Genomic DNA, 21,213 nt, shown 5'->3' with positions numbered 1-21,213 from the left:
AATAGTTTCATCTGATATTCTTTTTACCACATAGTGGTACTCATACCATTAAAATAATGCATACCATAATAAAGGAGTGAACATTTAGTACAAAACTGCACATATCAGACAGTTCAGAAGTCAAGTTAATAGTGTATTTTGTTTTTTAAAAAACTTTCTCTGAAGCTGCACTGAAGATAAATGCTGTTGTTTCTATGTTAGATTTTTCCACCAGAATCGAGAATTTTACAGGCTACTTAATGTGAAATAAAGTTTCCACTTCAAAATGTTCAGTTATCATCATCATCTTCACTTTCCCTTCTGTGTGTTAGTGAAAGTGTAGTCTTGCATAGCCAGTCTAACATTTGACTGACGGCCTAAGATCCGCTTCCATTGGCCAAGGATCACCTACTCAGGTAGGAAGAGGCCATCTCACTGACAAGCTTGCTTGTTTTGCTCATCGTCATGTTTAGGGGCGGGTAAATGTTGTTACAGCAATAACAGACCAGCATGCAACCATATGCCATTCATTCAGTCAAAATTGGCATGAAAGTTATTGCAAATAGTAGTGCAGCAATCTGCATTAATAAATATCAGTTTGAGATTCATGTAGAGTTTGTTCTCTGAGTTTTTATCCATTTAAAAGTAATAAGCACCAATTATTTTCAAAGATGAATTAAAAAAAATAATTAAAAAAACTCTTAAATATCTTTTAATGTTTCTAACCTGCTTAAAATGAGCAACTAAACACTGGATTTCAAAAGATTTGAACTTCACCTTCACAACTGTTGAAACCCAGCATTTAGTAGCTCATGTGGAGTGCTCATTGTCACTGTCTTCGAAAAAACTGATTAGTTTCCTGGCGGACATTAAAGACGGCCACACGCTAGGCTCCCGGAAAGTAGAATTTAACAAATCAGATTTAGACTTATGACTTTGTGAAAGCATTTCTTTATAAGTCTGCCATATGCATCAAAAGTTTAGCAAATAGAGTCTGGGCAGTTCGTGTGCATGACGTCTGAGGCTGAGACTAGCGAGATTGACCCTTCGCCGGGAGTTTGATTGACAAGTGATCTAACCAATCAGAATGCCGAATCTGCCATTTTGTCCGACAAAGCAGTCAGGAGTTAGAAGATTAACCTCGGTGGAGTTAAACTTGAAAAATTGTGTATATTGACATCTTTCCGCGTTTGAAACAACATTGATTCTCATGTTCATTCATGTTTATTTGATGCTGTAAATGGACTCGTAGGAAGAGATTAGGGCTGCACGATTAATCGCATGAGATTGTCATGCGTGTCTCATCAGTAAAGCCGGCTCTGTGATTAGCGGTGAATGTCCATCACCTGTTTTCAAATGGAGCAGCCGTAGTTCGCGGACAAGCTACGCAATATCGCATTTATAATCGCAGATGAATCGCCTGTATATTAAGTGCCGCTCCATTTGAAAACAGGTGATGGACATTTACCGCTAATCACAGAACCGGCTTTACTGATGAGACACGCATGACAATAGACAATGACAATGACAATGACAATAGCCCTAGAAGAGATGATCGGTTTACGAGCCTCTTGAGCTGAGGCAATACAGCAATCTGTCACGACTATGGTCACGACACATTAAAGAGCAACAAAACAGTTTTTAGTGTTTGAATTTCTTAAAAAACTACACAGTTTGAAAGCTGGGACTTTGTTTAATAATAAGTAACCTGCTCTGTCTTGTCTGTCGACGTGTTGTTTGTGTCCTCTTTGCTCCGCAATGTATTTTTCCCTCTGTGTGGCATGACAGCACCATGGCTTGTCGGACAAAGCAACAGTAACTCAGGGGGGCGAAGGGTCAATTGAGCTTCTAGGTATTGATTGTATCTGACTGGTTGTCTGTGCTCAGAGTAGAGGTGCATCATAGATGTGTCAAAACGAAAACTGACAGTTATTTCAGCTCAGATGAGCTCAGTGCTGCATGAGGCTTGTGAGCTGCTGTTTGAATACCAGGCCTGTACAGCATCATAGAAGCCGTCGTATGCCTGTGCTACCTGTTGAATGTTTCCCGCTGTTTGCTTTTATCACAGGCTCAGAATAAAGAGACCGGGATTCTGGCTGCAGCTAAAGTGATCGATACCAAAACAGAAGAGGAGCTAGAGGACTACATGGTGGAGATTGAAATCCTTGCCTCCTGTGACCATCACTACATAGTCAAACTGCTGGATGCTTTCTATTATGAGAGCAAACTATGGGTGAGTGACTCTTCTCACGAGGGGTTTGGTTACTTCAGCTGTACTGCAGCCAGACACACACATAGACACACACACAGAGACATTGACCTCTGTAGGAGGAGTAGGAGTGAGAGCACACTTCACTCTCGCCTTGCTCATCAAAGAGTAGCACTGTGCTGTTGGTTAAGAAGTGTTTGTATACAAACCAAACTGGATCTTGCTGTGTTTTTCTCACGTATTTCAAGGCTATTAAAAAAGCATAATGTTCATTCTGGGCTTTGTAAACATTTTGTAATTGCATGTGCCTGCATAACTGCATAACACCCAAAAATGCATCACAGGATTTCATTAACAATTCAAAAAACTTGCTCATTTCATTTTTTGATAATTTAATAGTGAATAATGACAATATCAAGGGCCGAACACGAACAGCTCCATATTAGTCCACAATTATCCCTCTCTATTCATCCCTGTGTCAGTGGATCCTATTTTTCTACTATAGAGCTCCCAGGATAATTACTGCAGGATGGTTTCATATGATCCTCCCCTCTGCGGTTGGCATGTATAGAAGGATAATGGCCTATTTCAAATGACCAGAGAAAGTGCTCATGAATTAATTAGATGCAAGTCCAGTCTGCTTAGCCTGGCTGCTAATCAAGAGATATGAATGCACAGCTCATAGCAGCACATGCATGCTTCTTAATGCGTAGAGAGATCATTCCTACACTCAGTGTCAGAGCTGTGTAAAATATTCATAGAAAGCTGACTAAAATCTGCACAGCAGTCAATTGGTTGTCATGTAATGTTACATAACTCTCCAGCCTCCTGTCAGTGTTCATAGTTAATTCAGATGCAGCTGGCATTTCATGAGTAAACATTGTATTTAAGAACTGACGTTTTAGTGAAGAAGTGTGCCCAATAAACTTGCTTTGTGATGAGGTTGCATGTTACTATGCATTTCTCTCCTCTCATGAGTAATAGCATAATATTGGGGTTGTATTGATTTTTGTGCAGCACCTGTTACATTAGGGGGTGTATTAAAGACCAGTTGCTGTGGTCCATGTATTAGGATGGTGTTCGCTTACATAATGCTTTTATTATTTCACTCAGAGGCTTAGGTTTCATTTATGACTGCACTGCTGTTGGTTCCCAACTTCCCATTATCCAGTATACCAAAAAATAAGTGAATGCTTGAGTAACCTAATAAAACTAGAAATTAGGTTAGCAATTTTACAAAATGTTCTCATCTCATCATAGCCCTTCTAAAGATACCTGAGTGGGGCATTAACAAAGACCTCTGAACAGGTTTAAAAGGGAAGTCATCAGTGCTTTGAATAGAAACCAATTATTAATATTTTTGTTGAAACTATGATACTTTCTTTCAGGATTCTTTGATGAATAGAAAGTTCAAAAGTACAGCATTTATTCGAAATAGAAATCTTCTGTAACATTATAAATGCCTGTACTGCAACATTTGATTAATTTCATGTGTCCTTGCTAAATTAAGTGTAATAAATGACTCCAAACTTTTGAACGGTAGTGTATATAGGCTCTTTTACCATGACTTATCCAATCATAATTTAGAAGTCTGGCTTTCTGTTTAATTACAGTAAGTTTGTTTTACTGTTTTGAATCATGTTTTCAATCATCCTAGTGTTTGTTTGTTTATTTATTTATTTTATTTTGTGTTTTGATAAACTGTTATAGTCAGTGTACAGTGATAATAATCGTCATGCCTTCTTCCTCCCTGTTTTGTGCATGTTATGGAGATGAAACAAACACTACATTGTAGGGCTGGACGATTATGGCCTAAAATCAAAACCTCGATTAATTAACATTTGATTATTATATGATTATTTTGTTTGTTTGTTTGTTTTTTTTGCCCTCATAGTTCACTAACAAGGTTTGTACTATAAATATGATTGACAGTTAAAGGTGGGATATTTTTTCCTATTGAAAGAGTGATCTGACATATCAGCTCACTTTCAGCAGTTATTTTATTTAACTGGTTCGTAACATTTTATCTATCTGGTTCGTAACAATTCTTACAGATTTCTGCTCGATACAGATAAATTAGCACAGTATCAGTACGTAACCAGAGCGATTGCGTGTGTGAATTAGTCATACCGTTGTAGCAAATTAGCTCAAAATAAATATGAATAATTAATCATAACTAGTTATAATTAATTATTAATATTTTAATCAGTCAATAAAATTAACTTAATGTAATAAAATTAATATTACAATCAATTAACCTGTTGTTCAATGAACACACAGTGTTAATTGTTTATTACCTAAGAAATGTTCATTTCCAGGTTATAGGAAATAACAATCTTATTCTACTAAAAGCCTGTAGTCAGGACCGACATGAATAGGGACTCCCGTACATGAGCGCAAAACACGGACAACCTTACGTGTGACATGAACAAGACTTTATTAACTAGACTAAACACTTAAACTACTCTAACATTCACACACATACATGCATACAGTTTACCAAGAGAGAGAGAGAAAGCAGAGTACAGGAAGCAAGAAGTTACAGCATTGTTGGACATTCAGCAGATCAACAGCCTTGAGCAAACCATCAGTTTAGTTTTAACAGGCCCTTCTTTAAAAGGGGTAAGGATACTCAATGTATCCGATAATGAGACTAAGTTTGATACTTGCATGTCTCTCCAAGTTGAATTAAAACTGTCCTGATGCAATTTGTGGAGGCTCCTGTTGAATCTTTGCTGATATTTTCTTGACGAAAGAGAACCGGCTGGATTCAGAGGATCTTTGGTGAATGGAAGGTCTAGGCCGAGGCCTGGCACAAGCTTGGGGTTCCTTAGAAGCTTCTAGCTTCTTAAAGCATCATCTTGACGTCAGCATTCATCAGTAAAAGAGAAGAAGAGGAGGAAGAGCAGGAAGAGAGGGGGTTCCTTGTGATCAGTGAATATAAAGGGTGAAGATGTCACACCCTCTTGAGGTGTCTGAGCCAATAAGGAGTTCCCCTTTCAGAGGGAAGTTTTACGAGTCTTTGTTCTGTAGCAAGATATTAGCATAAGACACTGGATTGGATGAATGAGAGAATAACCTTCTAGATTCTTATAATACTAATGTGTCACAGAGTTAGTAACATGTGACATAAATTACCAAATAGGAAATGAAAGTTGGAGTCCGTAGATACCAAGCATGCTGCCAATGTGATCTCAGTTAACTATACATTTGCAACTATGGAACATTAATACCAAAATAGTTCAAAAGAGAGAATTAATACATAGAATAAAGCCTATAAAAGGAAAGTCATGAGATGGGAAACTTGGATACATGTTTATACATTTCCCAAGTGGTTATATAGAGAATACATAGGATTAAGAGAGTTTACTAGTCTCTCCAGAATTCTTCTGGATCATAAAAGTACCATATAACTGTAACAGGACACCTAGGTTGGCCTGTGCTGCAACCTGGGGATGCTGGTTACTGTTTTAGGGGGATGAGTTCAGAGAACTTTGATAGGGAGAGTGAGTTTATGGGTAATTCATTAAATACAATGAATAATTGTGTGGCTGATTGGTCCAGACGTTACATCCCCCCTTTCGGTCGTTGTTGTTCTTTCTATGGACACCAGCGAGCGACGTTGAAGGTGTAGAAAGATCAGACACACCACTGGCACACAAGGCTGGAAGGCTGTGATGGGCTCTGGTTGTATGTGTCTCCTGGAGTGGTGGTCGTTCCATTGCGGTTGATGTAGACAGTAGACAAGCTCAGGTCTCTGAGCTGGTGTTGTGTGAGTGGTCAGAAGCTTATACTGCTGAGTACTCCTCAGGTAAGAACTGTTCAAGGAGCTATCTTACTAGCGTTAGAAGCTCCTGCAGGTCCGATGCAGGCGTGTCCAGTCGTCCTTGGGCTGCCTGCTGTTGGAGATCCTGCTGTGTCTGCAGGGAGAGGATGCTCCCATCCCTGGCTTCTCCCTGTGGTAGGTCTGGTACCTGGGTCTGTCTGAATTAATCCTTCTCCTTCTGCAGCTGCAGAGGATTTCAGGAAAATGGCTGATAAGGTGTCAAGCAGAAGGCTTTGGCCTCCCCCTCTGTACCTCTGTGCTTGGCTGGGGGAGGTTCTTCTGCTGACTCCATGCGGTGAAGTGAGACGTTTCTCCTGCAGTGGTTCTGTTTGCTGCAGGTAAGAGAGTCTCAGTTCTCTTTTCTTCTGTGTCTCTATTCTGTCAGGTCCTTGTGTCTGTCCCGAGCCTCCATCTCTAGCTGGTCTATGTGGCTTTTAGCATGCATCAGCTCCTTGTGAGTCTCTGTGACCTGGAGTTTGAGGTTGTCCACCTCCTGTTTCAAAACAGCAAGGATGTGGGCCAAGAAAAAGTTGACTTAAACCAGAGGTGTGATCACAATGATCTGACTGGAGTCATCTGCCTTTACTTCTCTTCCATCTTTGTCCAGTTGCTTTTGGCTCTGGTGCCGTAATTGCTCAGCGGCACTGGTTAGGAGGGTGTTCCTCACGACACATAGCCAGTCCTTTTGGTCTGCCATCTGGGCAGTTAGGCTGAGCATCTGCAACATTTAGGCACGCTTGTGGTGAGAGTAAGGGCAAGAGACTACTGCAAGATCAAACAGAATTTAGGGCTAAAGGCACAGTGAGCAGCCAGGTGTATAAAATACAGCTAGCTTTAATAAATGACTTAAGATGGTTCTTGTGGTCAGATTATTTCTTAGTATTTCTTACTGATGGCTCACAACAGGCTTGACCTCCGAACAAATGGAAAAGAGAAAGAGAGAGGAAGAGGAGAGCTTTCCTATTAGATTGTGCTTATTAGTGGTGCTCAAAATTATGCCATAGCAATCATTCGGATTCCTTTGTAACTGGCTCATAAAATTGAAGCAACTGTTGTAAATAAACAAAATCAAGAAGGAGAGTATGTCTAGTTGCTTGTGGTTATATTGGGAAATTAAACCACACAAGACTAAACAGGAAAATGTAAATAAATCACATAGATGAAAGAAATACTAGTAAAAACAAATAGCTGACTGCTATTATAATTAAAATCAATAAAATATTTAAAGAAGTGATTAAAACAGCAGAATGACCTGGTATTGGGAATAGTCAATAGCACTAGTGATTAACAATTAGATTAGCTTTGGAAATCACTCTATAGTTGGTCACAGCTGCAGCGTGTTCAGGACCACACCATGTGTGTGTCCCTCCCAGAAGTTTAGTCAACGTGTTATTGAAATATCTCAATAAATCCTAGAATTCTTCTTTAGTTAAACAGTTTACATGTAATTAAATTTAGATTTAATCACCCTAGTAACTGCAGATTTAGCTGAACAGTGTTCAGGGAGAAATGCACCTAAGTGCAGGTGAAATTAGCTGAGAAGAATTAAAGGTAAGGAAAGAAAGAAATCAGAAAACCAGGAATGTGGTTAAGGAAATTGGTTTAGATCAGTTCACACTGCATACACACAAGCTATAGTTAAAGGCTTCACGTAAATGATGCTAACCACTAACTGTAGAAGCTATTAGTTAGCTTAGCCTGAGGTGCAGGGCTGCTAGGTGAGGTTAGCTTAGCCACCTAGCCTGGTTTGTTTACAATATGGCATCACAGGGTGATGAGTTAGCACTTCCTGTGACAAGTCGTTGTCATGGGAACCAATGCACATTTGGGCAATTCAAACAGTTTATTGAGACTGTCTGCTCATTTCAAACAAGTTACGTATAGAGTTAAAATGTGACGCTTATACTTTCAGATTTTCAAAAACTTGATATTACATTCAGTAAAATGCAAATATGTTTTGGCATTTGCAAATTTTACTCATGTAAACTCTTCTCTCTACTTTAAACAACGTCTTGTACTTGTTTAAAGGGTAATTACACAGTTTGCTTTGTAAGTCAAAGCTTGTTTAAGCATATATAGTTAAGTCCGTCTTGTGCATGAATACTGATATTCCTTTCAGCGAGTGAAACACAGTTTTGGTCAAAAGATAGCTATGCTTGTAGGTGCAGGCAAAGTTTAGATGAATGACATCAATCTTAACTATAACAGGGGAGCATTACCCAAATCTACATTTATATAACACTGTACTGAGATTCATTCATCAGAAACAGGTTAAGCAATACTGCAATTGGTATTTCTCCAACCAAAGCAGAATAATCAATTCTGGTACAGTTTACATGCCGCTGAGCTGAGATTCCTTCGTCAACACAGGCTTACGCTCTAATACTGAGATTAGGATTTCTTCGCTAAAATCAGATTAACTTTACACTGATACCATTTGAACATATGCTAAAATGTGTCAAGAGTAGACTCTTTCAGTTACAGTAGAGATGTCAATTCAAGCCATCACTTTATCAGCATCTAACAAGCCAGCAATTAGTGACCAAAATGCGCATCGTCTGACATATTCTGACTGGAATTATCAAATGCACACTTTTAAATTGACAGTGGTTTAAGCTCATAATCTTTGTTTATTCATGCCCGCATTCTCCACCATTTGTAGCAAATTAGCTCAAAATAAATATGAATAATTAATCATAACTAGTTATAATTAATTATTAATATTTTAATCAGTCAATAAAATTAACTTAATGTAATAAAATTAATATTACAATCAATTAACCTGTTGTTCAATGAACACACAGTGTTAATTGTTTATTACCTAAGAAATGTTCATTTCCAGGTTATAGGAAATAACAATCTTATTCTACTAAAAGCCTGTAGTCAGGACCGACATGAATAGGGACTCCCGTACATGAGCGCAAAACACGGACAACCTTACGTGTGACATGAACAAGACTTTATTAACTAGACTAAACACTTAAACTACTCTAACATTCACACACATACATGCATACAGTTTACCAAGAGAGAGAGAGAAAGCAGAGTACAGGAAGCAAGAAGTTACAGCATTGTTGGACATTCAGCAGATCAACAGCCTTGAGCAAACCATCAGTTTAGTTTTAACAGGCCCTTCTTTAAAAGGGGTAAGGATACTCAATGTATCCGATAATGAGACTAAGTTTGATACTTGCATGTCTCTCCAAGTTGAATTAAAACTGTCCTGATGCAATTTGTGGAGGCTCCTGTTGAATCTTTGCTGATATTTTCTTGACGAAAGAGAACCGTCTGGATTCAGAGGATCTTTGGTGAATGGAAGGTCTAGGCCGAGGCCTGGCACAAGCTTGGGGTTCCTTAGAAGCTTCTAGCTTCTTAAAGCATCATCTTGACGTCAGCATTCATCAGTAAAAGAGAAGAAGAGGAGGAAGAGCAGGAAGAGAGGGGGTTCCTTGTGATCAGTGAATATAAAGGGTGAAGATGTCACACCCTCTTGAGGTGTCTGAGCCAATAAGGAGTTCCCCTTTCAGAGGGAAGTTTTACGAGTCTTTGTTCTGTAGCAAGATATTAGCATAAGACACTGGATTGGATGAATGAGAGAATAACCTTCTAGATTCTTATAATACTAATGTGTCACAGAGTTAGTAACATGTGACATAAATTACCAAATAGGAAATGAAAGTTGGAGTCCGTAGATACCAAGCATGCTGCCAATGTGATCTCAGTTAACTATACATTTGCAACTATGGAACATTAATACCAAAATAGTTCAAAAGAGAGAATTAATACATAGAATAAAGCCTATAAAAGGAAAGTCATGAGATGGGAAACTTGGATACATGTTTATACATTTCCCAAGTGGTTATATAGAGAATACATAGGATTAAGAGAGTTTACTAGTCTCTCCAGAATTCTTCTGGATCATAAAAGTACCATATAACTGTAACAGGACACCTAGGTTGGCCTGTGTGCTAGCAACATTGGGATGCTGGTTACAGTTTTAGGGGGATGAGTTCAGAGAACTTTGATAGGGAGAGTGAGTTTATGGGTAATTCATTAAATACAATGAATAATTGTGTGGCTGATTGGTCCAGACGTTACACCGTCTCTATTAATTGTGAAGCTGTGGGTTGTAAATAGCTACTTCAAAAGCAGAAAAATATATGCTATAATAACTTTTGAGTTTCTAAGCTACTTTAGTGATAAATCACAGGACAGCGCTGACAACAAACGTTAGCTTCTGCTCCTTCTCAGTGCGCGTGAACTTCACGTTTTGTACTGTTTGTATGATTGTTCCTGCCACAATGCAGTTGCGCGAGCATGGTAGCTCAACATAATAATACACATCCGATCGTCTAAATCGCTTGAATGTCCAAACTGGCAAACCTTAAAACACACAACGTTACAACTGACAAAGTTTAGTGAAGACGCAAGGCTCACCACTCACGCGCCGTCTCTGTGTTGACTCTGCATTCACCTGCGTGCTGACTGGACGGGGCGGAGTCACGTGGCTACACACGCGGTAGTATGTTTTTAAGTGGGAAGTATTCACAGGATTAAAAAAACGAAATAACCATTAAAAAAAACTAAATAATCGACATGGGAAAATTACGTCGGTTAGAGGTTCAGAATTTCTGTTTCGATTGCTTTTCGATTAATCTTCCAGCCCTACTACATTGCAAACTGTAGAATCAGTGTCATTCTTAGTTCCTTCATCTTTTGGATCTCTTTCTTTCTCCCCCTTCTTTAGATTCTCATTGAGTTTTGTGCCGGAGGAGCTGTAGATGCTGTGATGTTGGGTAAGTTGCATGGTCTTTGTTTAATGTAAGGTAATAGAAGGCTCTGTGGTTGTCTGAGTCTGTTCTACTGTGTGATGATATTCCATTCCTCCAGACCTCACTGGCACACCAGCATGCTGTGCTCATTTTTGCCACTGGATTGGACCATATAATTATCAACGTCAGTTTTTTTAAGGACTGGTTAGGCTCTTTTTAAAGCTACTCAGCCTTTTTCTGTGTTGGTTGGAAGTGTTGTTGTAATGTCCCCACACGGATCAGACCTTTTCTGTGACATGCCATGTCAGCAAATTCAAGTAGACTTTACAAATTTTTCATGGCTCCCAGTGGTATTAATTCAGCCAGAAACAATTCTTAAATGTCCCATAAACAAATGGTCCCATTTCCCCTCTTTTTCTACAGTGTTGTCTGTACCATTTACAAAAGCTGTTTCCAATCACAAATCTTGTCACTGTAGCTGATGGAAAAAAAACATTTTGCAGTTGTAAACATCTCCTCCTTATGACTATTAGTCTTCTGTAATGAAAATCTGGCTACTTCTACATTTAGCATGTAAGAGAGGTGTTGCTGGTGGGAGGTGTTGGGGTGAGGAGGTGTTCTTATGATGGAAATGCTTTTGTTGACTCACTGTTTGTGCTGTTATAACTCCCTCTGTTGCCTTCTGTCTGTTCTGTAAAGGCCTATCCCAGCAGTGCTGCTGAAATAAAGGCAGTTCACATTGCTTGCATTTACAAGAAAACAGTGTGCACTACTTAGCCAAGAACAACAACAGAGAACAAGTCTATTAATAAAAGCCATAGCCCTTTGTCACTGTTACATTGTAGTTTATTTGTCTAGTTTAACTTGAATGCACATCAGAGCAAATAAAAAAGATCTTATAAAGTGTGCTTGCTTAGCAGTGACTCTGTTTACAGCCATTTTGCATGTGTATGTGTGTGTCTGCAGAGCTGGAGCGGCCACTGACAGAGCCTCAGATCCGGGTTGTGTGTAAACAGACGCTGGAGGCGCTGGCTTACCTCCATGAGAATAAGATTATACACCGGGACCTGAAGGCTGGAAATATTCTCTTTACCTCGGATGGAGACGTCAAATTGGGTAATAGCTTTATGAAATGTGCTCAAATACTGACTAGTACCTGAGGGACAAATGACAGCCTTAAAAAGAAGCAAGTGTTGTTATTCTTAAATAAAACTAAAACTATATAAAAAAAAAAAAAAAAAAACATTTTTGTTAAATGAAAGAAAGCTGAAATAAAATATTATTAAATTATGAATTTAAACTTAATAAAACTTAAATGAAAATTAGAAACAAGTTAAAATAACATAAGTTTAAATTGAAGTACTAAAATGAAAAAGAAATAGAAATATTTTTTAAAAACTAATAAAAAGGACATATGCACATAACAGCAAAACACAAAACAATGTATTTAAAATTTTAAGAAAACTGAAAAAAAAAATATATAAAAAATGCTAATTAAAAATATTAATGAATACTATAATATTATATAAATGATACTAAAATATCACTGGCTATCAGTGCCTATTTTACCATCTATGAGTAAAATTAACAAAAAATATATAATAAATAGTAAATACATATTTATATAATAATACTAAATATTAGGGATGCACCGATACCAGTATCGGTATCGAGCCCGATACCAAGCTCTTGTACTTGTACTCGTGCTCATAAAAATACCCCCGATACCAAAGACCGATACCTCATGTAACGTAACTGACAGAATTTTCCGTGCACAGAGACTCTGGCGGCGGCAGCAGAAACAATGTCAGCCTCAGGGGTATGGAAATACTTCAAAATTAATGATGACAACCCACACATTGTGAACTGCATGCAAATCACGCTGAGTGACACAGACCAGAAGCGCGCTCTCTTTCTTGCGCTTGATCCCAGTTCTCTCAGACAGTGTGCGATCGCTTCTTATTGGACCTGAATGGTCAAATGCACAAATAGTTGTCAAAATGTCCATCGTGTGGAGTATTTCGCGTAAATATAGTCTGTTATGGCTTACGTGGACGTCAACAGGTGGGTGAAGACAGGATATGTGTCAGTATTACATCCATGGATTCTGACAGTAGCCTAATTAAATATTTGTCTGTCATTAATGTTAATTAAACAACAAAAGATGTTAAAGGGATAGTTCACCCAAAAATGAAAATTGGATGTTTATCTGCTTACCCCCAGCGCATCCAAGATGTAGGTGACTTTGTTTCTTCAGTAGAACACAAATGATGATTTTTAACTCCAACCGTTGCCGTCTGTCAGTCAAATAATGCTAGTCGATGGGAACTTCTACTATAAGAGTAAATAAAACTTGCATAGACAAATCCAAATTAAACCCTGCAGCTCGTGACGACACACTGATGTCCTAAGACATGAAACAGTATTTATATCATTTTTTAACTCTAATACACCACAATGTCCAACTGTGTTCAGCATTCGCTTAGTGAGGTCTGATCGCGCTCTGACAGCGGCAGTGATGTCTCGCGCATATACTTCAATGAGAGCGAGACATCACTGCCGCTGTCAGAGCGCGATCAGACCTTACTAACGAATTTACAACGGAGGGACAGAAAGCTCTCGGACTAAATCTAAAATACCTTAAACTGTGTTCCGAAGATGAACAGAGGTCTAACGGGTTTGGAACGAATTGAGGGTGAGTCATTAATTACATCATTTTAATTTTTGGGTGAACTAACCCTTTAATGATGACTTGATGTTAAATAAAAATAAAAATTATAAAAAATTATATGAATTACACATAAAAATTATTACTATTTTCATTGGAGTAATAATAAAGAAACTGTCCTACATTCATTAGTCTCACTCTTTTATGCTTGGGAAAACTAAAAAAAATAAAAATTTATAAATGTATAGGCATCAGTATCGGCGAGTACCAGAAAAAAAATATTGTTACTCGGTCCTTAAAAAATGGTATTGGTGCATCCCTACTAAATATATTTATAAAATTGTAATTTTATAGTTTTATATATAATTATAAAATTCAAATTTTATAATATAATACATTATATATTTAAATTTCGTTTTGCTGTGAAACATTAAATTGACTCTTTATGGCTGTTTGTGTGGCGTACAAAACAGAAACATTGTGAGACGTAAGTATTTAAATCAGGTCTATTCCATATTACTGTCAGCCATACTGTATGTCTCTAATATGATCAATGTCTCTTCTCAGCTGACTTTGGAGTGTCTGCAAAGAATACAAAGACCCTACAGAGAAGAGACTCTTTCATTGGAACACCATACTGGTTAGTCACTCAGTTTGTCTTGCTTTGAATCATGAGATCTGTCACTATGTAAGAACAGAGCTGTGAATATGGCACATAATACGGTTCTTTATTTATCCGATTTAACAAAATCCGCTCACTCCCCTTCTCTCTCTTAAATGCAAGGATGGCACCCGAGGTGGTGATGTGTGAGACGTCAAAGGACAGACCGTACGACTACAAAGCGGACATCTGGTCCCTGGGGGTGACTCTGATCGAGCTGGCACAGATCGAGCCTCCCAACCACGAGATGAACCCAATGAGAGTCCTGCTAAAAATAGCGAAGTCTGAGCCCCCCACACTCGCAACTCCATCACGTTGGTGAGAGTTATGACTCACTGTGCCATGATCTTTAACGTGTCAATGAACTAAATTGAAGCTAATCGTTTCTGAGGACAGGTTATTTCAATTTGTTTTTTTGGTCATATTTAGTAATATTTTGGCTGGTATGATAAATCACCTCCCAAATGAGAAATAATAAAACTGGGCTGGAGGCTATTGAGCTGATGAATCATATAAGCTGTCGCCCACCCAGAGTCCCAACACATGATCAGCCTGTAACTGCATAGCCTGTTGCTCAATAGTTATGACTGTAATTGCCCTTTTACATTTAGCGCAGGGTTTATATTTGTTCCTCCGCTGTGTTAAACAGGTCTCCGGAGTTCAGTGATTTCCTGCGGAAAGCACTGGATAAGAATGTAGACAATAGGTGGAGTGCATTGCAGCTCTTACAGGTTGGGCCGTCTTGTATTTCTTGATGCAGTTTAATTTAATGGGTGAAATTAAAATGCACATTTTAGTTATGAGTCATGGTCTCCTTTCAGCATCCATTTGTTTCAAATGTGGTGGATAACAGACCACTGCGAGAGCTGATTGCTGAGGCTAAAGCCGAAGTGGTTGAGGAGATTGAAGAGGGAAAAGAGGAAGAAGAGGAAGAGGAGCCTGAGCCCCAGCAGGTATGAACATCAACTTTTTTGATCACTTTCAGAATGTAGAAAACATTCAGAGAATCAGAAATTGTGATGATAAAATGGTGCTGTTGTCTTCCATGCAGAGTTCTTTAATTATCTTTATGCAAATCACACATTGTATATTGTTACTGCAGTCACTTTGTTTTTATTTGTTATATGTAGGCAGTGCATGGACACAAACGTGCATTATCGGACACCAGCGTTGGCAGCTCGGAGGATGAGAGGCAGTATCAGAACACGCCAACTCTTGAGTCGGTCACGGAGAGGGCTGAACCTGAAAGAAAACCCAGTTCAGAGGATCAGACTAGTGACAAGACCTCCGACATGGTGGTGGACACCAGCAAACCCAACCATGCTGAGGATGAGAAGATGAATGAGTTCAGTGTGCCAGACAAGAGCATTGAGGAATCACGTTCTGGTGAGGAGGCTGTACCAAAACAAGAGGAATCTCCTACACCAGTGACCACAGAAGTGGAGATTTCTGATCAGCCAAACCCACCAGCATCAAATGACAACGTCCTTCAAGAGATTGTGACCGTCAGTGAAGAAACTGGAGAGGAAGAAAAGAAAGAAGTGAAGGTGGATGAGAAGAAGAAAGAAGAGTGTGAAGAAATGCAGCAGGAAGCCAAAGCACAAACCACCACAGATGAAGAAGTGGAACGTATCCTTCCTTCAGATGAAGCTGAACCAGAGAATAAATCTGATGGTGTTACTGAAGAAGGCATCACTGAACCAGTTAAGCTTACAGGAAAAACAGAAGACAAAATTGAGACTGAGGAAGAAATTACTAAAAAAGAACTAGTGGAGGATGAGAGAACAGTGACCTCACCAGATGTCCCAACAGAAGAGGTAAAGGAGGACCAAACAGAAACTTCACCAGATGTTTCTACAGAAGTAAAGGAGCAGCAAAAAGAAACTTCACCAGATGTTTCTACAGAAGGGGTAAAGGAGGATCTTCCACAAGTGGCAACAGAGGACCAAGATAAAGCTGGAGATGAGGCTGAGAGTTCAGAACCCAAAGAGGATCCTGCAACCAAGGGAGTAGTTGTAGTAGAGGACAACTCTATGAATGAATTGCCTGTTTTTGTCGTCAATGGTGTAAAAGAAGAGGAGGTCAGTGCAACGGAGGAACCTCAAGAAGCCAATGAAGACAGACCAGAGACCCAGGAAGCACCTACCATGCTTGAGAGTGACCAGAATGCAGCAGAGGTGGTGAAACCTGATGTTGAAAAAGAGAAAGATTCTGATTCAGGCAGCAGTTCTGCTGCAGATACTAACAGCATTGACATTAACCTGTCAATCTCCAGCTTCCTCTCCAAAAGCAAAGAAGGATCTGTTTCCATACAGGTACCTATATGCGCCACATGTGCTTGAAATTAAGGTTCTGGAAGTGAATATTCATTAAACTTTATTCACTCCCACAGGACACCAAGCGCCAAAAGAAAACCCTGAAAAAGACCCGCAAGTTTATGGTCGATGGAGTGGAAGTCAGTGTCACCACATCCAAGATTGTCACCGACAATGACACCAAGAGTGAGGAACTGAGATTTTTGAGGTATCTAAGCTGACATCAGTTAGTGTTGCTGGTTAAAGGGATAGTTCACCCAAAAATGTGCATACCCCCAGGGCATTCAAGATGTAGGTGACTTTGTTTCTTCAGTAGAACACAAATGATGATTTTTAACTCCAACCGTTGCCATCTGTCAGTCGTATAATGTTTGTCAATGGGAATTCCATCTATAAGAGTCAAAAAAACATGCACAGACAAATCCAAATTAAACCCTGCGGCTCGTGGCGACACTTTGATGTCCTAAGACACGAAACGATCGGTTTGTGCGAGAAACCGAGCAGTATTTATATTGTTTTTTACATCTAAAACACCACTATGTCCATCTGCCTTGCACATTCGGTTGGTGAGGTCTGAAAACGCGTTCTGATGACAGAAGTGATCTTATACTTCAATGAGTGCAAGACATCACTTCCGTTGTCAGAGCGCGTTCAGACCTCACTAACCGGATGCGCAAGGATGACATGCATTAAACAACTGACAGACTGCAACGGTTGGAGTTAAAAATCATCATTTGTGTTCTACTGAAGAAACAAAGTCACCTACATCTTGGATGCGCTGGGGGTAAGCAGATAAACTTCAAATTTTCATTTTTGGGTGAACTATCCCTTTAATTGCAATTTACGACAGGCAAATTATAATATATACATGATAATGCTTAAATGTTTTAAATTACCCCAAAAAGTGTGTGAAGTGTGTTGTTTGTTTTTGTAGGCGTCAGGAGCTACGAGAACTGAGGCTGCTGCAAAAAGAGGAGCAAAGAGCTCAACAGCAGCTCAGCAATAAACTGCAGCAGCAGAAAGAGCAGCTCTTCAGGCGCTTTGAGCAGGAAATGACGGTCAGCACCCTTGTTAGATTTGTTTACATTCAACATTGTAATCCACTGTCATCCACTGTTTATTGTACACTCCTTTGTTTTGTCCATAAACACTGAAAGAACTGTTTAGTTTTCTTAAATGCACTCAGATGTAGCATGATGGATAAGTTAAAAGTATCTAAACGCAACAAGATTGATTCACATAACAGGAAGGCTGCAATACACTCTTCTAACCATCTCTCTCATGGTAATTTGAGTTCAGTGACAGAAAAAATTGCCATAAACTCCTCACATCTGGTTAGGACTCGGTTGTAGACATTGTATAGGGTTTTTGTTGAACCGTTAACTCAGGTTTAACAGCCTGATGAAGTCTCACAGGGGTACAAGCACACAGCTAAAATTGCTCAGTGCATTAGTGGTATGTACAGTAATTCAGTATTCCTCTTTCTCACTCTCTCCCCACAGGGAAAGAAACGTCAGTATGACCAAGAGGTGGAGAACCTTGAGAAACAGCAAAAACAGACCATAGAGCGTCTGGAGCAGGACCACACCAACCGGCTGAGAGATGAGGCCAAGAGGATCAAAGCAGAGCAGGACAAGGAGCTCTCCAAGTTCCAGAACATGCTGAAGAACCGCAAAAAAGAGGTAACTGAGAAAGAGAGGCGCAGAGTTGGATGCACTCCATTTATGCATGTATTTGTTTATCAGGCCATGACCTGTTGCTTGTTGGTACTAGGGATGAGCATTTAGAGTAATTTAATAGTCGAGTACATAAACTAACATATGAGTAAATTTTAGTAAAAAAATTTAATATTACTCAAAATTTAATTTAAGTTAAAAATGCAAGTTTGACACTTTTGGTAATTTTTTTCCCTCAAACACTAAACTATATCACACTTGAATTGGTTTTGAAAAAAATATTTGACAACCTATGTGTTTCTTTTGAAAAAATGAGCAGTATGCTCTTTAATAAAAAGTAAAAACAAATGTTACACTTATCTGAAGCTTGCATAGAAATCAATTTGAAATGTAGGCTGCCACCATTAGTGTATTTGCATATATAAAAAGCTTTGTTTCAACATATGTCAACTAGTTTGCAGAATGAGTATTTGTTTGTTGGATTGCTCATGCTCATTCCTAATTGGTATGCTTTTAGTAGCTTTTTTCATTCTTGTTTTCTAAGGATTCAAAAGCCAAACAGACTCTCTTGCGTTTGACTGTACATTAGCAGCTTTGCTTCTGAATTACAATGCAGCTGCAAATGGAATTGATTTCCTCATCTGTCTCTTTAGACACATCTCAGCTGTGTCTCTTGCTTTGTATTTAGCCTTGTAAATACAAAGCAGTTCTTTTCTTATGTTATGTTTGCTTAACGAAACTCTGGCTCTCACATTCAATTACCTCCATCCTCAGAGAGGCCGCAAAGATGGCTTTAAAGGTTAATTGTGTGCTAAGCAATGGCTTAGGAACAAAATAAAGGTTCTCTTCATTTCATCTCCCTCCTGCTGGTGTTGCTCATGAATGAAGGGATTTCAGTATAATCATGCATGGCTTCATGAAAATGGGGTCTGTGTGGTGTGGGTTTGTCACTGCTCTTATTTCCTTTTTGGTAGTGATGCATGGTGCACTTGCTTTCATAGTGAGTAACATGATAATAATAGAGCACATTTCAGCTGTTTGGTCTCTCATCGCATTATTGGCCAGCATGATACATGCTCACAGCGATTGTCAAACCGTATATTAGCACTACTAGATTCTCTCTTTTTGGTTTTTCTGTGGCACTTGTAGTAGACAGCTTGCTCCTCACTAATGCTGTCATATGCATGAACAGAGTGCTTTAATGGATTCAGATAAGGCAATGTCTTGTTTTCTCTCTCTCTCTTTCTCCCTCTCATGATAAACTGTTCAAATACATCTTGAAATTTTTATTAATTTTACCTATAAAGTATTAACATTATTTTTAAGAATAAGTATATGTAAAATAACTGTTTTCACACATTGTTTTAAGATGTTATGCTTTTCTAAATGTCACTAATTATGTTGCCTGTGTGAGTGTGATGTAATGAGTGGAGATCATTGCTGGTGAAGGGCCTCTTCTCTTTATGGGAACACGCTGTTTTCATAGACTATGTACTAGAGATTAAGTTTCCTTTCATTTTAAAAAATACTGTTAAAAGTGACCTTCATTACAAGATGCACATTTCAATGTACTATATTGCTGATCAGCAGATAAGGTAATAATATACACTACCCTACCATTCAAAAGTTTGGGGTCAGTAGGTTTTTTGTTTTTTTTTAATGACTACTTTTATTCAAGGAAGCAGTGATCAAAAATGACTTTAAAGACCTTTATAATATTACAAAAGATTTATTTCAAATAAATGATGTCTGAGTAAGCAGCACAACTGTTTTCAACATTGATAATAATAAGAAATGTTACTTGGGCACCAAATCAGCATATAGAATGATTTCTGAAGGATCATGTGACACTGAAGACTGGAGTAATGATGCTGAAAATTCAGCTTTGCCAACACAGAAATAAATTACATTTTAAAATATATTAAATTAGCTATTAAATACAGCTATTTTAAGCTGTAGTAATATTTTAATTTAAAACTGGTATTTTTGATCAAATAAATGCAGCATAACGGACTTCTTCCTAAAAATATGCTTACCAGCCCCAAACTTTTTACTGGTAGTGTATATATGATAATATATATGATTAAATTATGGCAAAATTGTTCAATTTCAATGAGCACTTTATGTAATATTTATTAATTGGCTTATGCAAGTAATTTCAGCTGATTAATGAGACTGGGTTAGTCTGCATTCTCCATTCTTCATTTGGACAGTGACTGGCATTTCTGAGAATAAGGATAATCTAGGGTCACCAAAATATCTTTTTTTTCTGATCAAACTGACAATTTGACATCTCTTGCTGTTTTGCTGAGAACCTGCTGACCTGCTGACACAGCTTCCTTTACAGAAGAACAAATGTCAGCAATATAGAAGTGTGCATCTTTTAGAGATTACTTTGAAGGGATCTGTACTCTGTAATGGTTGTAGAGGTGAAAGAGGGATCTATATTAGCAGCTTTTAGTGGGCTTTCTCTATTTTTCAGCTTCTGAACAACTCTTTAACGGTAGTATCTGATCATGGGCTATTCGAATCATCCTTATGATAACTGCTAACCCAGTTGGAAATCATCCGTGGTTTGGAGATGTTTATCTCTCAAATACTAAACCGTTCATCGTCAATTAACCCTTAATGGCAGATTTTGCATGACTTTCTCCAACTAATGATTTACACAGTCAGTCCCTACGCAAGTAAAGCCTTCATTCCCAACAGTCTGCATACTCACACTGTAGGTCAAACAAGAGGTCGGACAGTCCCCCAAACACATGAGAAAAGAGCTCATGAAACGCTTAAAGGAAGACCTAGCAGTTGTTCAACATGAAGAGGTAATTTAGACACCGGCTACCCCATACACCCACTTCCACTTCTCCTCTTTTCTACCACTCTGGTCTTCAGTTGTAGGATTGGCAAAAATTAAGGTTCTTCCTTAAATTTCCTATTTAAAAATAAACTGCCATGGACATTAATGAAGAGTTTGTCCTCCCCTGGCTGCCAGAACAGCTTCTACTCTTCTGGAAAGGTTTTCTACTAGATGTTTGGACATGGATGTCAGGATTCATTTCTGTTTAGACACAAATGCATCGGTGAGATTAGGCGAGACCTGTGGTCGG

At 38.6% G+C, this 21,213-nt stretch overlaps 1 protein-coding gene across 3 annotated transcripts in view; it reads left to right on the top strand.

Annotated features, from left to right (window-relative positions):
• slka (STE20-like kinase a) overlaps positions 1–21,213 on the top strand; it is a 41,466-nt gene that overhangs the window by 4,180 nt on the left and 16,073 nt on the right. For 2 of the 3 annotated variants that reach the window (XM_067386242.1, XM_067386243.1), the window contains exons 2-12: positions 2,048–2,212; positions 10,762–10,810; positions 11,753–11,902; positions 14,022–14,094; positions 14,239–14,433; positions 14,765–14,846; positions 14,937–15,068; positions 15,246–16,430; positions 16,508–16,638; positions 17,365–17,488; positions 17,933–18,112. In XM_067386242.1, the coding sequence (XP_067242343.1) occupies positions 2,048–2,212; positions 10,762–10,810; positions 11,753–11,902; positions 14,022–14,094; positions 14,239–14,433; positions 14,765–14,846; positions 14,937–15,068; positions 15,246–16,430; positions 16,508–16,638; positions 17,365–17,488; positions 17,933–18,112 (2,466 nt within the window). Of the gene's footprint in view, positions 1–2,047; positions 2,213–10,761; positions 10,811–11,752; positions 11,903–14,021; positions 14,095–14,238; positions 14,434–14,764; positions 14,847–14,936; positions 15,069–15,245; positions 16,431–16,507; positions 16,639–17,364; positions 17,489–17,932; positions 18,113–20,835; positions 20,929–21,213 lie in introns of all 3 variants that reach the window. The other variant, XM_067386241.1, reaches the window with a different exon arrangement.

Source organism: Chanodichthys erythropterus, chromosome 5 (assembly GCF_024489055.1).
Source record: "Chanodichthys erythropterus isolate Z2021 chromosome 5, ASM2448905v1, whole genome shotgun sequence".
NCBI lineage: Eukaryota > Metazoa > Chordata > Actinopteri > Cypriniformes > Xenocyprididae > Chanodichthys > Chanodichthys erythropterus.
The sequence above is the reverse complement of the archived record's forward strand: the minus strand, read 5'-3'. Positions and strand labels throughout refer to the sequence as shown.